This window comes from Rhodotorula graminis (assembly GCF_001329695.1).
Source record: "Rhodotorula graminis WP1 unplaced genomic scaffold RHOBAscaffold_9, whole genome shotgun sequence".
Lineage (NCBI taxonomy): Eukaryota > Fungi > Basidiomycota > Microbotryomycetes > Sporidiobolales > Sporidiobolaceae > Rhodotorula > Rhodotorula graminis.
The window spans coordinates 475,612-491,509 of record NW_017264936.1 but is presented as its reverse complement, the minus strand read 5'-3'; the positions used below and the strand labels follow the sequence as shown (position 1 = coordinate 491,509).

The window sequence follows — 15,898 nt, the reverse complement described above, 5'->3', positions numbered from 1 at the left end:
TGTGGCCACCCAGCATGCCCGACCCGCCCTCTGCCGCGCCGTGCGAGCCCACAGTCGCCCCTCAACTTCCCCGAGATGATGAACGTTCGACGCCGACAACGGCGACCGCCGCGAGTGCGGGACCGGCACACGGCACCGCAGAGCAGTCGTCGCACGGCCCTGGAGGCGACTGGCTTGTCGTCAGCGAGGCGCTCGCCGACCTCGCCCCGCCGGCACCGCCCCCTCGGCTCACCTCTCGCTCCTCCTCGTCGTCCCGCCAGCCGGGCACGTTCTGCATCCCCGTCGAGCTCGTCAAGCCCGGCATGGAAATGCTCAAGGTGTCGGCCAAGAGCGCGCGCCGCGTCAAGCCGCGCAGGGTCTGGCTCGAGCTCGCGAGCGAGACGCCCGACGACGGCGAGATGGGCCTCGAGGTTGGGATCGGCGTCGTCGGCGGGCAGGACGTCAGGCTGTGCTGGGAGAAGAATGGACCCGGACTCGGTGCGTCCCTCGACCGTCCTCGCCGCCTCGTCGTCATGCACTGACTCTGCCTCGTCGACCGCAGGCTTCTCGCGTTCGCCCAACTACGCCTCGGTCCCGCTGTCCCGCATCCGCGACCTGCGCTTCGCCTCGGCCGGCTCGCCCTACCGCACCTCGCTCCACCTCCCGCCGTCGGTCGAGCCGCGCTGGATGACCGTCATCTACGCCGCGCCGCCCTCGTCCGGGTTCCTCAGCTCGGTCGCCGGCAGCCCGTCGTACAAGCTCGTGCACTTTATCGCCCTGTCGCCGCACGACCTCGACCTCGTCCAGAAGACGCTCGAGGGCTTCAAGGAGGGCCGGCTCGCCAAGGGCATCTCGGGCGGCTCGAGCGCGCACGACGTCCCGCCCGAGGAGGCCGACCGCGTCGTGCACGAGGTCGAGGTGCATCAGCTCTGCGCGCGGTTGGGCATGGGCATGAGCAAGGGCGAGATCAGTGCGGCGTTTCAGGTGCGTCCTCGCTCCCCCCTCTGCGTCTTCCTCCTTGGTCCCGACTGACCTCGCTCGAGCGCACCTCCCGCGCAGCGCTCGGCCGCCCCGAACGACTTTCTCGACTTCAAGGCGTTCCAGACGTTCGTCAAGCTGCTCAAGCGCCGCGCCGACATCGAGGAGATCTACCGCACCGTCGTCGGCGTCGACCAACCGGGCGGGTTCGACGAGGCGGCATGGACCGCCTTCCTGCGCGAGACGCAGGGCATCTCGTCGGACGAGACGATCGACAAGACGTTCAGCAAGTACGCGTCGCCCGGCGAGCGACCGCTCGTCACGCTCGACGGCTTTGTCTCGTTCCTAATGTCGTCCGACAACGCGGCCATCAAGGACGAGTCGAAGCAGGACATGACCAGGCCCTTGCCCGAGTACTTTATCAGCTCGAGCCACAACGTGCGTCCCACGCGCGCTCTTCCTCTCTCTCGTCATCGTCGTCCCGTGCGAGGGCGACACTGACCCTTTCGAGCCCGTGCGCAGACGTACCTCATCGGCAGCCAGTTCCAGGGCCAGAGCACGGTCGAGGGCTACATCCGGGCGCTCCAGCAGGGCTGTCGCAGTGTCGAGCGTGCGTCCTCGGTCCCCCTCACTCCTCGTCGAGAGCCGGAACTGACCCTCTCGTTCGTGCGCGCAGTCGACGTGTGGGACGGCGACAACGGCGAGCCGGCCGTCACGCACGGCCACACCCTGACGACCAAGATCCCCGTCCGCATGGTGCTCCAGGCGATCGCGCAGTACGCCTTCCTCGCGTCGCCGTACCCGGTCGTGCTCAGCGTCGAGGTGCACTGCGAGCTCGACCAGCAGGACAAGCTCGCCGCCATCCTGCACGACACGCTCGGCGACCGCCTCGTCAGCAGACGGCTCGACGAGATGGAGGCCGACGCCGAGGTCGACAAGCTCCCGAGCCCACACGACCTGCGCGGCAAGTTCCTCCTCAAGGTGCGTCCCCCCTCCCCTTTTCTCTCGTTCGCGTGCTCGAGCGGCGTGACCTGACTCGCCTCGAGCGTCCTCCTGCAGGCCAAGAACAAGTTCATGACGTCGAACGAGAACGGGTTCCCCGTTAAGCTGGTCCCGAGCGGCGACTCGTCGTCAAGCGAGGTGTCGTCCCAGTCGAGCTCTGACGGCGACTTCAAGAACAGCAAGTGTGCGTCCCTCTCTCTCTCTCGACGAGCCACGGACAGACACAGCTCACACTCTCGCACGACGCAGTCTATCGCGCGATCCGCCAGTTCCGCGGCAGCGACAGCAGCTCGACCCGACCGCCCATCCTGCGCGGCCGCAGCTCGCGCTCGTCCATCTCGTCCGTCGGCTCGCAGCCTGTACCTGTCCCGTCGAGCCTCGTGGCACCGTCGAGCACCATCACCGGCAGCGAGCTGTCCGTGTCGCCGCCCAACATGCCGTCCATGCTGTCGCCGCCGTCGCTCGGGCCGCCGACGCCGACTTTGCCGGCCAAGCCCAAGGACATGGCCATGTCGCACGCGCTCGCGAGCCTCCTCGTCTACACGGTCGGCGTCAAGGCACGCGGGTTCAACAAGAAGGAAAAGTACGCCGCGACGCACGTCATCTCGCTCGGCGAGACGCGCCTCGCAAAGATGCTGCGCGACGAGGCGACCCGCCAGGACTTTGTTGCGCACAACCGCGCCCACCTCACGAGGGCGTACCCCAAGGGCAGCCGGCTCACAAGCAGCAACTTTGCGCCGCACCACATGTGGGCCGCCGGCGTGCAGCTCGTCGCGCTCAACTGGCAGACGTTCGGTGCGCCCCCCTGTTTCTCTCGTCGACGGGCCGAGCACGACCCCTGACCAGCCTCGTCGTGCAGATGTCGGCATGGAGCTCAACTCGGCCATGTTTGCGCGTGCGGCTCGGTGCGGGTACGTCCTCAAGCCCGACTTTCTGCGCAAGAAGGGCGCCGAGAAGGACAAGGTCGCGTCGCTGCGGTCCGAAAAGTACCGCCTCGACATCGAGGTGCGCCGGCTCGTCCTCTCTATCTCCCAGGCCCCGACCCGAGGCGGCGGCCCTGACTCGTTGCGAGCACGCGCGCAGGTCATTTCGGCACAGCAGCTTCCTCGTCCTCGAGGGTCGGGCAGCGACATGGACGCGTGCGTGCTCGACCCGTTCGTCGAGGTGTCGCTGTTCGTCCCAGGCGTCGTCGGCATGCAGAAGCGCCGCACGCCGGTCGTCCTGTGCGTCGAGCTCTCCCTCCTTCTTCTACGCCCTCAGCGACAAGTCTGACCTCGTCTCGTGCGCAGCGGCAACGCCTTCAACCCGACCTTTCGCGCAGCGTCGAGCACGTCGCCGACGTCGGCGTCGCAGTTCTCGTTCACGTTCTCGTCGCACCCGTCGCCGGGCATGCTCGACCTCGCCTTTGTCCGGTTCGAGGTCCTCAACGCCAAGGGCAACGTCAAGGCGGCGCTCGACGAGGGCAAGGGCGACAGCGTCGGCGCCTACACGATCGGTGTCGGCGCACTCATGCCCGGTGCGTCCCCTCTCGCTTCTCTCTCGAGTCGTGGAGGAGGAGGGGGAACGAGCGCTGACCCCTTGGCGTTGCAGGGTACCGCCACCTCCCGCTGTACGACGGCATGGGCGACCAGCACCTGTACTCGACGCTGTTCATCAAGTCTCGCGTCGTCGCGACCGGCGTCGCCGGCTGAACCTGTCGTCGTCGTCGTCGTCGTCGCCCCTTTCCCCTCCTCCTCGTCCTCGCCGATACCCTCTCGTCCTCGCTGTTCATACCCTCGGCTCGCTGTAGATTCCCCCTTGGCAATTGTGTCTTCTGTTGCCTCTCCCTGCGAGAGTGCGAGGGAGGCTCGGCCGGGCTTCCTGTTGAGGGGGATCGTCCTCGTCCCGTGCAACCTCTGCGTCGGGCCGTGGGACGCGCACGAAGCTTCCAAGTCGTGGCTCGGCTCGGTGCTCGGCGTGCATGTCCGCCCGAGAGGCAGTCCTCGTCCTCCCTCGTCCTCATCAAGCACGACGACGAGTGCGTCTCCCTCTCGTCCCAGCCTCGATGCGGTGTGCCCTGACTGACAGCTACGTGCGCCCACAGTGAACCAGTCGGCTCGTCCTCGCTCCACCTCGGACCAGGCGCCGGCAGCAGCATCCTCGTCGACTGCCCCGCATCCGACCCGCTCTCGCCTCACGCCCCTCATCTTCCTCCTGCCGCTCGCCCTGTCGGTCCTATTCAGCCAGCTGCAGCGCATCGATTCAGTACGCGACTGGGCCGCGAGCCGGTTCTCGACGAGCGAGGTCGTCGACACCGCCCCGCTCGTCCTCGAGGGCGTCAGCTGCCCGGCCGTCGTCGAGCCGCTCAATGTCGGCGTCGACTGGCGACCTGAAGACGACGAGGTGTACAAGATGCTCGCCGTCGAGCGGCTCCAAGGCGCCGTCCGCATCGTGCGTCGACCCTTTCCCTCCCCTCCCTTTCCGGCAGAGCCCGCTCACTGACCTCTGCAACCTCGCAACAGCCGACCGAGTCGTTCGACGACATGCTCGGACCCGACGACCCGCGCTTCGCCATCATGGGCGACCTGCACGCCTACTTCGAGCAGACGTTCCCGCGCGTGTACGCGACCCTGGACGTCGAGACCGTCGCCCAGTGGGGCCTCCTGTTCACGTGGAAGGGCTCTGACTCGTCGCTCAAGCCTGTCGTCCTCATGGCCCACCAAGACGTCGTCCCCGTCAACGCCGTCACGGCCAAGCGCTGGACGCACCCGCCGTTCTCGGGCCTGTACGACGAGCAAGGCTGGATTTGGGGCCGTGCGTCCTCCGTTCTCTGCGCTTTCTCTCTATCCTAAGCACGTCACTGACGAGCCGAATCACGTGCGCAGGAGGATCGGCCGACTGCAAGAACACGGTGCGCCCCTCGTCCTGCTCCCCTCTCGAGAGCCCTCATCGTTTCGCGACTGACATCCTCTGCAGCTCGTCGGCGCCCTTGCAGCAATCGACAAGCTCATCCAGGAAGGGTTCACGCCAACTCGGTGCGCCCTCGGTCCTCTCTCGAGCCTTGGCGCCGTGACTGACTTTCCCTCTGCCTTTGCGCACCTGCAGGTCGATCATCATCTCGTCGGGCGCCGATGAAGAAGTCGGAGGGCGTCGTACGGCCCTGCCGATCGCTCGCGAGCTCGAGGCGCGGTACGGCAAGGACGGCGTCGCGCTCATCGTCGACGAGGGCTCGGGCGGCGTCGACACCGTGTTCGGCGTGCCCTTTGCGCGGTTCGGCACCGCCGAGAAGGGCGCCGTGTCGGCGCACATCGAGATCTTCATGCCCGGCGGGCACTCGTCGGTCCCGCTGGGCCCGCACACGAGCATCGGCGTCCTCGCGAGGTGCATCGTCGCGCTCGAGGACCACCCGTTCTTGCCCGGCCTGCGCGCCGGCAGCCCCATGCTCCAGCAGCTGCAGTGTGCCGCCGACCATGGCCACGTCAGCGACGCCTGGCGCCGGCGCGTGCGCGACCCGAGCCAGTGGGCGAGCCTCGGCACCGACCTCGCCAAAAAGGACCCCATCTTCCGCGCTTTCCTCGGGACGACCCAGGCCGTCGACCTCATCGACGGCGGTATCAAGCTGTGCGTCTCTCTCTCCTTCTCTCCCTTCCTCCCTCCTCCCTGACGATCGCCGCGCTCACCCGCTTCGGCCCTCGCGCAGGAACGCCCTCCCCGAGTACGCGTCCGCCTTCATCAACTACCGCATCGACTTCCAGTCGTCGGTCAACGAGACGCTCGAGCACATCGCGTCCATCCTCGAACTCGTCGTTACCTCGCTCGGCCTCGTCTTTGCGCCGTTCGGCACGCACCCCGAGGTCGACAACAACGTCGTCCGGCTGTCGCAGTTTGGCACAAGCGGCATCGAGCCGGCACCGCTCACGCCGACCGAGGGCGCCGTGTGGGAGCTCATGGCGGGCACGACGAGGCATGTCTGGCCCGGCGCCGTCGTCGCGCCGAGCGGCATGATCGGTGCGTCCTCTCTCTCCCCGCCTCTCTCTCTCTCTCTCTCCCGCCCCGCCAGGCCTCGACTCGACGACCCAGTCCTGACGCTCCTCTCGACCGACAGCCAACACCGACACGAAGCACACGTGGAACTTGACGCGCCACATCTATCGGTTCGTGCCGGCCTCGACCGACCTCATCAAGGGCTTCCACACGGTCGACGAGCGGTGCGTCTTCCCCTCTGTCCTCTCCCTCCTCGTGCATCACCGTCGAGCGTGCCTGACTCGCTTCCTCGTCCGCCACAGCATCCACATCGACGCGCACATCTCGACGATCCGCTTCTTCCACACGCTATTGCGCAACACCGCAACGTGGCGGGCACCTTGAGCGGCTGGGCTCGCCCGCAGGCGGCGCAGCGTCGTCCGCAGCTCGTCGGCACGGGCCAGAGCGGCGCGAGTCGTACATAGAGGTGCGCCCCTTCTTCCCTCTTCTCGGACGGTCGGATCGGTTCCTGACCTTGTCCTTCTCTCCGCCGACGCAGCGTTCCCTTCCCCGAGCCGCACAAGTCCGTATCGAGCCCGTGGAACGACGAGATCTGTTGCAGTGAGCGGCGCGCGAGTGCGAGAGAGCGTGAGAGCGAGCGTCGTGAGCGAGACGACGAAAGTCGTGACAGCTTTGCCTGAGCGAGACGCTCTTCTGGGTTGCTCTCGACACAACAACCCGTATGCTCTGCTTGCGCGAAGAGCAGCCCCGTGCGACGTGACAGCCAGCTGTCGCGCCGTTTCACCCGAGCGAGCCGTCGGCTCGTCCTCTCCCTTCCCCACAACCTCTCGCAACGAGTGAGCGCGCCCGTTGCCGCATGCATGGACGCAACTGACAGGCCCTTACCACGCAGTGGGTCGCCCCGAGGTCCTCCCGCTCGCAGGAGAGCCCGCCCTCCCCACCTCGTCTTCATCGCCCTCCGCGACTCGTACCTCGCGCGTCCGCCTCGCAGCGCTCCTGGTCTTGCTCCCCCTCGCCTTCTACCTGTCGTTCCCGCGCCAAGAGCTCGACCACCTCAGCTGGCTCGCCCCCTCGACCTCTGCCGACCGCCCCGTCTCGATCCTCGGCGCGAGCTGCCCCGGCCAGAGCGAGGCCAGGAATGTCGGGCCCGACTGGCGCCCCGAGCAGGACGACGAGTACAAGCAGAAGGCCATCGAGCGCCTCCAGGGTGCCGTCCGCATTGTGCGTCCCATCGTCCTCCTCCTCGCTTCCTCCCACTCGTTCCTAACCTTCTCGAACGCGCAGCGCACTGAGTCGTTCGACGACATGGCCGGGCCCGAGGACCCGCGCTTCGACGTCATGGGCAACCTGCACGCCTACCTCGAGCAAACGTTCCCGCGCGTCTACTCGAAACTCGACGTCGAGAAGATCCAGAAGTGGGGCCTGCTCTTGACGTGGAAGGGCACCGACGAGCACCTCAAGCCTGTCGTCCTCATGGCGCACCAGGACACGGTCCCCGTCAACCCGTCGACCATCGACCAGTGGACGTACCCGCCGTTCGACGCCCACCTCGACGAGAGTGGCTGGATCTGGGGCCGTGCGTCGCCCGTCTTTCCCCTCGCCGCAGCCCCCGGACCGTCACTGACTCGGACAACTCTCTGCAGGTGGTGTCGCCGACTGCAAGAACACGGTGCGTCGCTGCATCGACGTCTCGTCGCTTCAGCCGGGTACTGACTCTCCCGCCCCCTGCGCCCGCAGCTCATCGGCCTCTTTGCCGCGCTCGACAGGCTCATCGAGGACGACTTTACGCCGACTCGGTGCGTCCCCTTCCTCCCTCTCTCTCGACGCGCGCGTGCCCACACTGACCCGTCGCGCGCGCCCTCAGGACCATCATCCTCTCGTCCGGGTTCGACGAGGAGATTGGCGGCCACCGCTCGGCGGCGTACCTCGCGTCGACGATCGAGTCGCGCTACGGCAAGGACGGCGTCGCGCTCGTGCTCGACGAGGGCTTCACGGGCGTCGACACGGCGTACGGCGTGCCGTTTGCGCGGTTCGGCATGGCCGAGAAGGGCGCCGTCAGCGTCCAGATCGAGGTCCTCACGACGGGCGGCCACTCGTCTGTGCCCTTGTCGGCCCACACGGGCATCGGCGTCCTCGCGCAGTGCATCACGGCGCTCGAGGCGCACCCGGCGACGCCGCTCCTCCAGAAGGGCAACCCGCTCCTGCAGCAGCTCCAGTGCGCGGCCGACCACGGCGACGTCGACAAGCAGTGGCGCCGGCGCATCCGCAACCCGAAGCAGTGGAAGAATATTGGGCTCGAGATGGCCAAGCAGGACCCGATCGCGAGGGCGTTCCTCGGCACGACGCAGGCGGTCGACCTCATCGAGGGCGGCGTCAAGCTGTGCGTTCCCTCTTCCTCCTTTCCCTCTTCCCGCACCTCGTCCTGACACTCTCTTCCCCTCGCTCGCAGCAACGCGCTTCCCGAGTACGCCTCGGCGTCGGTCAACTACCGCATCGACTTTCTCTCGTCGGTCAACTCGACGCTCGAGCACATCTCGTCGATCCTCGAGCCCGTCGTCGCCGACCTCAACCTCACCTTTTCGAGCTACGGCTCGCACCCCAAGGTCGACAACAACGTCGTGCGCCTGTCGATGGTGGGCACGAGCGCGATCGAGCCCGCGCCGCTCACGCCGACCGATGGCGACGCGTGGGAGCTCATGGCTGGCACGACGAGGCACATCTGGGAGGGCGCTGTCGTCGCGCCGAGCGGCATGGTCGGTGCGTCCTCGAACCTTCTCTCTCTCTTGAGGAGCAGGGGAGCAGGAGCGAGAACTGACCCTTCTCGTCGTTTTCCTCGACTCGCGTGCCGCAGCCAACACCGACACCAAGTACTCGTGGCCGCTCTCGCGGCACATCTACCGCTTCGTGCCCGGCTCGCTCGACCTCATCAAGAATTTCCACACGGTCGACGAGCGGTCCGTCTCCTCCTCCCTCTCCCTCTCTCGTCCTGCAACCTCCTCGAGCTCTCGACTGACTCGCCTTGGTCGCGCTCGCAGGATCCACATCGACGCGCACCTGACGGGCGTGCGGTTCTTCTACAAGCTCTTGCGCAACACGGAGGGGTGGCAGGCGGCCTGAGCGTGTCGACAGGTCGAGGGAGGTGGTCGGTCGGGAGGCGAGGCGAGAACGGGCGATTAGAGGAGGCGACCCGCAACGAGAACACTTTTCTGTGACCCGTTCTGTGGCTCGCGTCGTACGAGAGGCCAGCTGCGATCAAAAAAGGCGAAACACCCCGGATTCGGGTCGTGGCCTGATGAAGACGAAGGTCGTTCGAGCGAGCGACGCTCTCCTCGCTCTTCCTCCACCGCTCACTCGCACCCGCTGCGAGGACCATGAGCACCGACGACATGTTTTCGGCGCACAGCGCCTTTGCGACCGACTGGCTCGCGCAGAGCGACCCGCGCGCGTTTGACGGCTCCGCCTCGGGCCCCGACTCGTCGTCGTTCGACCACCAAGACTCGCTCGGGTTCCTCACGGGCAACGCGTTCGGCGGCTTTGACGGTCTCGCAGGCGGTGGTGGGACCAAGGGCACGGGCATGCTCACGCAGGACGAGCTCGCGCGGGCCCTGATGGGCGGAATCGACGGCGGCGGCGGCGGCGGGGCGGCGAGGCTGGGCGACCTCTCGAGCGCGGGCACGTCGACCACCGGCGCGAGGTCCGACGCCGGCAGCTCGCCGTACAGCTCGAGCATGAGCCAGTACGGCGGCGCGCACCACCCGTCGTCGTCGTCGTCGGCCCAGTTCGACTTTGCCGCCGAGTCGGCCGCGCTCGCCAACTCGCCGCCGTTCTCGCTCCCGCACAACCTGTCGTGCGACTTTGACACGGCGGCCCTCCAGAGCCTGTTCACCAACTCGTCGCCGACGACGACGGCCGGACCTGGCATCAACGCGCACCTGTCGCCGTACCCGTCCGCACCGACCTACCCGCCCCTCCAGACCCGCTCGCCGGCATCGAGCGTCTCGCCCTACGCCGCCTCGGTCTCGACCTTCCCCCAGCACCATCAGCAGCAGCCGCAGCCGATCGACATCCGCGGCATGTCGGGCTTCAACCCGGCGCAGCTGTTCGCCCCCGCGTCGGCGGCCGCCTCGGGCGCGTCGCCCTCGGCGCCTCGCCTCTCGGTCGACTACACGTCGCCCCTGTCGACCTTCTCGTCCTTCTCGCCTCCTGGCGCCGCCCAGGCGCCCGTCGCCGTCGCGCCACAGCCGCACGCGCACGCGCAGCACCACCACCAGCCGCTCGCGCAGCAGCAGCAGCAGCAGCAGCCCGCCTTCACGTCGCTCGCCGCGACGGCCGGCATCGCCGTCCCGTCCCTGCACGCGGGTCCGAGCGCCCAGTCGGGCCTGTACGGCTTCTCGGGCGCCGCGCACGACCCGTCGACCCTCGGCGGCGCCGCGCGCGGTCGCACGACGCGCACCCGGACGCAGGCGCCGGTCGGCGAGGCGGGCACGACCGAGAGCGAGCAGAGGGGACGCAGCCCGATGGAGGTCATCGCCAATGCGGGCCTGCAGAGCGCCATGCACCCAGCTCGTGCGTCCTCCTCCTCCTCTTTCAATATCGAGGCCTCGAGACTGACTCTGCCTCTCTCGCGCCGCCTGCAGCTCTTCTTCAGCTCAACCCGGACGTCAACTTGCCGGGCCTGAACCGCAACTCGGCGCGCAAGAGCGAGGACGGCGAGGCCGAGCACGAGCAGAAGCCGGCGGCGGGCAAGGGCGGCAAGAAGGGCAAGAAGGTGGACCGCGGGCACAGTGCGTCCTTGCTCTTTCCTTCTGCCTCTCGTCGGCCCTTGCGCGAGCTCGACTGACTCGGTGCGACCCTCTCTCACAGACGCCGTCGAGCAGAAGTACCGCAACAGCATCAACAACGCTCTCGCCTCGCTGCGCGACACGATCCCGGCGCTGCATCACCTCAAGCCGCTCCCGTCGATGCCCGTCTCGAAGCGCAAAGCGTCGCAGTTCACGCTCGCCTCGGCCGCCATCCCCGAAACCCCAACCGGCCTCGTCGACGGCGTCACCCCGGCCAAGACGCTGTCCAAGGGCGTCATCCTCAACAAGGCCAACGAGTACATCGACTACCTGCGCTTTGCGCGCGAGAGCCGCGACGCCGACATCGAGCTCCTCAAGACCATGGTCCGCGACATGGTCGGCGGCGGCGACGCGCTCGTCGCCGAGTTTGAGCGCCGCCGCGAGGTCCTCGAGGTGACGCGCGCCGAGGAGCGCGAGCAGCGTGCGCGGGACGAGCAGGACGAGGACGGCTCGGGCGGCGACGAGGAGGACGACGAGGACGAGGCGCCGGCGCCGGCGGCCAAGGCGCCCAAGGCCGCCCTGACGGCGGGCACCAAGCGCGGCCGCAAGGCGGATGCGCCCTCTGCGGCTGCCGCACCGGCCAAGAAGGCTCGCGGGCGCGGCGGTGCCCCCGTCGCGAGCTCGGCGTCGGGCCTGTCGCCGCCGCTCACGGAAGAGTACCGCCACGTCCATGCGCACAACCAGGCCCACCTCGACTCGCTCGCCGGCCGCGCGCAGAACGTCTTCCCGCCGTCGCCCGTCTCGTCGGGCGACGAGCTGTCGGTCTCGCCCGGCGCCGTCATGGGCCAGCACGGCGCGGCGTCGGCCAACGGCCGGGTCCTCCTCGCGTCGTTTATGGGCGTCAGCTTTGCCGGCGGCCTCGGGTACGACCTCGTCGGCTCGGCTGTCGTCGCCGAGGAGTCGATCGGCGCTGCGGCGGCGCGCGTCCTCACCGGGAGGATCGTGCGCCGCTCGGGCGCCGGCAACGCGACCGACTTCCCGCTCGAGGTCACGCTCGCCGACCGCCTGCACCCGTCGCTCGTCAGCGGCCTCGTCGCGCTCGGCGCAGCCACCTTCCTCGCCACCGTCGTCTACCTCGTCCTCCCCCTCTTCTCTCCCCGCTCGTCGCCGCCGGCCGCCGCCGGGCCCTCACCTCGAGCCCGCCGTCGCGCCCAGGCGGTCGCAGCCCTGACGGCGCTCTCGACCACGTCCGCCACCGCCGACAGCTCGTACGCGAGTGGCCGGGCGTCGGCGCTCGCAGCGCGCCGCGAGCTCCTCCGCATCGTCGACGCGCCCGGGCCACTCGGCCTGCCCGTCGCGCTCGCCAAGGAGGCCCTCGTGTGGGTCGCGAGGAGGGTCACGGGCCTGACGTGGTCGAAGGACGGAGCGGGTCCGAGCGAGGAGGACGTCGAGGAGGCTGTTGCCTGGGTCCGCGTCGCCGAGATCGAGGCGACCGTCGGTGCGTCCCCTGCTCACCTCGTCCTTCTTCTCGCGCTCAACATGCACTGACACATTTCTCTGCCTCGCAGGTGATCGTCTCGCCCGTCCTGCGCGCCTCTACACCTTCCTCCGCCTGTGCAACCTCTCGCGCTCGCCCGCCTGGCCGCAAGTCTCGCCCTCGACGACGCACTCGGCCGTCGACGCCCTCCTCGCCATCCACCTCCTCTCGCTCGGCCACGCCCGCTGGGCCGAGGCGCGCTGGCAGCGCATGGCGGCGCGCCGCAAGAAGGTTGACGCGCCCGAGGGCGACTCGTTCGTCGACCTCGCGCTCGCGAGCGAGTGGGCCACCGTCGCCGGCCTGCTCGCGCCCGAGTCGAGGTCCGTCAAGCAGGCCGACGAGGCGTCGGCGTCGAGCGACACGGTGCCGCTCCTCGTCGTCGCCGAGGACGCGTGCCACGACGCGATGAAGGACGCGTGGTCGACCATCTTTGTCGCCGTCGCAGGCTCGACCGCGTCGTCGTCGTCGTCGCCGCCGACAGCAGAGGCTGCCGCAGAGTCGCTCGCCAGCCTAGCCGACGCCGATGAGACGGCCGGCGTCGTGTACCGGGCCATGCCCGAGGGCACGGACCTCCGCAACCTCGCCCTTGTCACCAAGGTCTTCCTGTCGTGCTACCGCGCCGGCACCTACCCGTCGACATCGTCGTCATTGCCGTCGTCGTCGCCCTCGTCGACGGCAGGTGACCTCGCCGAGGCGCGCACGCTCCTCGCGCAGCTCGTCCTCGGGTCCAAGGACGCGCTCTCGCGCCTCGCATGCGCCGCGCCCCTCCTCCGCCTAATCGCGCCCGCCCTCACCGGCCCCATCAGCACCGCCCTGTCGACGTTCCTCACCTCGCCGACCGAGCACCCCTCGTCTGACGTCGACCTCCTCGCGACCGTCACCCTCTCGTGGCTCCTCGTCCGCCGCCAGGGCGCCTACGTCGAGCCGACGACCTCGAGCGGCGACAACGACGACGTCAAGGTCGCACTCAAGCCGAACCCGGCCCTGCACGCCGAGACGCTCTCGCTCCGCCGCCTCCTCGGCAGCGACCTCTTCCAGGCGCGCGAGCACGAGCACGACGCCGACGAGCTTGTCGAGGACGACGAGGTCGTGAGCCGCGTCGAGGACGCCAAGGAGCTCCTCGTTGACGCCCTGACGGGCATCTCGCGGCGGGCGGCCGGCCTCGCGAGCATGCTCGACGAGGACTCGGGCGTCGAGCTCGAGGCGTGAGCGACGCGCGCGCACCTGTACCACTCTGTCCTTGGCTTTCCCCTCGTCTCTATTTCGTAGGACACTTGTCGCTTGTAAAGTTTCCAGGCCCCTTTCGTGCGCGAGCAGGAGGACGTCGAGAGAGGGCCGTCCGCCGAGGTTCCGGTGCGAGCGAGAGCTCCCTCTCTGCGCTCGAGCTTGTTCCGCCGCCGCCGAGTCGCGAGGTGCCACTGGCTTGAGCTGTGTGCACGCTCAGCGACGACGGCCGGGGCGGATCGAGCCTGCGATGAGGCGCGCCGCTCTCGAGGGAGGGAGCCAGCAGGCAGCTCGCGTTCGACGCTCTCGAGGACAGCACGACCGAGAGGGAAGGGGTGCGGCTTGCAAAGCGGTATGGGCGTACAAACAACAAGGAGACATGACCGAGAAGAGTGCTCAATGCGACGCCGACGTCCCCTCCTGCGCCTCCTCCTCAACAGGTTCGTCTCGACCATCGTCCTGCTCACGCTCCTGCTCCTGCTCCTCGTCGTCCTCCACTTCTTGCTGCTCGTTCTGCGAGAAGGACGGGTGCAGCTCCTCGAGCGCCGCTGCTGTTGGGCGCTCCGAAAGGCCGACCACGAGCGGCGAGGTCGGGTCGGGCCTGAGCGCGCGGTTCATGAGGCGCTCAAAGAGGGCGAGCGTGTCTGCGCGCGCGAGATCGGGTTAGTGAGGTGACGCTGGTGGGCAGGGAGAGGGACACGCACAGTGCGCGTCGTTGCCGGCGTTGTGAAAGAGCTCGCGGTCCGTGCGCACTTGCAGCTCGGCGCAGGCCCGGTCGAGGCCGGTCCTCGGCGCTCGCCCGACCCACGCGCTGAAGAGACGCTGCGTGTCGACGACTCGAGCGACGCGCTCGTCGGCCGAGAGTGGCTCGAGCATGCGCAGGTTCGTGTGAAAGTCGCGTGCCGTGTCGAACCCGAGCAGGTCGAGTGCGCGCAGGTCGCCGCGAGGGTCGTGGAAGATGAGGAAGAGCTGCTTCTGGTACGACAGGGTGTGGATGACGGCGGCGAGCGTGTGTGATACAGGGCACGTTGGGGCAGGACGACGGTCCGACCGAACGGAAACTTGACGTTGTCGAGTGAAGAGAGCTTGCCCTGGCGCGTGTTCTCGCGCACGACTGCAGAGAGAGAAGGCCTTGTCAATAAGGGAGACACCTCGAGCATAGAGAGAGGTAACAGGGACGCACAGGCTTGTAGACCGTCTCGTCGCTCCTCGACCTTGCCCGTCTCCGAGTCGACGATGAACTCGAGCGAGCTCCAGCCGACCTCGGTCAGGTACGTCGCACGCTTTTCGGCCCTCCACTCGAGGTCGATCGACAGGAAGGCGGCGCTGCCGTGCTGCACGGCGTGCGCGTAGGCGAAACGCATCGCCTCGAGGTCAAAGTGTCTCGAGGCGACCCGGCTCGCCTCCTTGACGACCTCGTAGTACTTGAGCGGCAGGTGACGAGTAGGAGCGTCTGGCGCTCGACTAGTTGAGCGCTCATCGACGGCGACATCGGCGTCGAGGACGTCGGCGAGGCCATCGGCGGCCGGTTCGACAAGGCCGTCTGGAACAGTGTCGTCGAGAACAGGCGACACCGTCGACAGGCCTGCTGCCGATGAGCTCGAAGACGTCGGTCGAGATGTGGAAGAGGAGGAGGATGCCGCAGGAGGAGCTGTCGCCGACGACGGGTTCTTGGCGGACAGGTCCGTGCCCGGCTCGACGACCGGCGCTGAAGGCTCGTCGCTGTCCTGCAAACGCCGCAATGCCGCTCGTTTGAGCGCGTTGCGGCGGCGCAGACCTCCGAGGACGCTGGAGAACGTCTTGTCGGCGACGAGGATGGGTCGACCACTGGCGAGACCTGGGTTCTTGAGGCCGGACGAGAGCGACAGCTTGGGCATTCGAGCCGCGCTCGCTCGTCCAGAGCTGACGAGATAGTCCTCCACCCGAGCGATCTGCACGTGGCTGACGCCCAGATAAGAGAGACCGTCCTCGTTGCGGCGCTCGACCATCTTGAACGGCGGTGCGCCCTTGGGCAACCAGGTCGACGGCCTGTAGAGCTTGAGGTCGCGCAGGTGGAAGGTATTGCGGAGCGCAAACAGGTACCGGCTGACTGTGCGTGCGGGAAGTCAGGTGGGGGCGAACACCAGGCGCCAAAGAGGAGCGGACGTACAACATAACCAGCGAAAGAGGCCGGCACCTCGCGCTCGCCGCCATGCCCACTCGTCGACCTTGACCGCCTTCTCGACATGCTCGACCGTCGCCGTGGACGTAGCTGCTGCCGGTACAGGAGAGCTTGACGGCGACGAGAAGGCGGAGGAGGAGGCGGTCGTCTCGACGACCTCGTCCTGCTCGACGACGACGCTCGGCGCCGCGAGTCGACTCGCCGGCTCGTAGATGTACCGCTCAGGTGCTGACAGGCGCTTGAGCTCGACAACTGGGCCGGTCGCGGAGCTGC

At 68.2% G+C, this 15,898-nt stretch overlaps 3 protein-coding genes across 3 annotated transcripts; all 3 read left to right on the top strand.

Annotated features, from left to right (window-relative positions):
• Positions 1–14: 14 nt before the first annotated feature.
• On the top strand, positions 15–9,140 carry RHOBADRAFT_54547 (uncharacterized protein; the record flags this gene model as incomplete). The annotated part of the gene is made up of 29 exons (XM_018417376.1): positions 15–477; positions 542–963; positions 1,039–1,395; positions 1,480–1,567; positions 1,634–1,938; positions 2,017–2,143; positions 2,209–2,754; positions 2,819–2,964; positions 3,043–3,182; positions 3,249–3,475; positions 3,550–3,616; positions 3,966–3,976; positions 4,043–4,389; positions 4,461–4,752; positions 4,824–4,849; positions 4,915–4,973; positions 5,044–5,559; positions 5,639–5,946; positions 6,044–6,146; positions 6,225–6,388; positions 6,461–6,516; positions 6,815–7,143; positions 7,207–7,498; positions 7,566–7,591; positions 7,660–7,718; positions 7,787–8,302; positions 8,372–8,679; positions 8,774–8,876; positions 8,958–9,140. The coding sequence occupies 20 exons, from the start codon at positions 15–17 to the stop codon at positions 6,304–6,306; spliced, it is 4,632 nt and encodes a 1,543-aa protein (XP_018270012.1). The 3' UTR covers positions 6,307–6,388; positions 6,461–6,516; positions 6,815–7,143; positions 7,207–7,498; positions 7,566–7,591; positions 7,660–7,718; positions 7,787–8,302; positions 8,372–8,679; positions 8,774–8,876; positions 8,958–9,140.
• On the top strand, positions 7,089–9,140 carry RHOBADRAFT_66690 (uncharacterized protein). Its single transcript, XM_018419044.1, has 8 exons — positions 7,089–7,143; positions 7,207–7,498; positions 7,566–7,591; positions 7,660–7,718; positions 7,787–8,302; positions 8,372–8,679; positions 8,774–8,876; positions 8,958–9,140. Exons 2-8 carry the CDS (start codon positions 7,228–7,230, stop codon positions 9,037–9,039), a joined length of 1,365 nt encoding a protein of 454 aa, XP_018270013.1. The 5' UTR covers positions 7,089–7,143; positions 7,207–7,227; the 3' UTR covers positions 9,040–9,140.
• Positions 9,141–9,293: 153 nt separating this feature from the next.
• On the top strand, positions 9,294–14,481 carry RHOBADRAFT_49969 (uncharacterized protein; the record flags this gene model as incomplete). Its single annotated transcript, XM_018415280.1, has 6 exons — positions 9,294–10,488; positions 10,560–10,706; positions 10,786–12,201; positions 12,272–13,445; positions 13,905–14,130; positions 14,224–14,481. The coding sequence occupies 6 exons, from the start codon at positions 9,294–9,296 to the stop codon at positions 14,479–14,481; spliced, it is 4,416 nt and encodes a 1,471-aa protein (XP_018270011.1).
• Between the last annotated feature and the right edge of the window lie 1,417 nt (positions 14,482–15,898).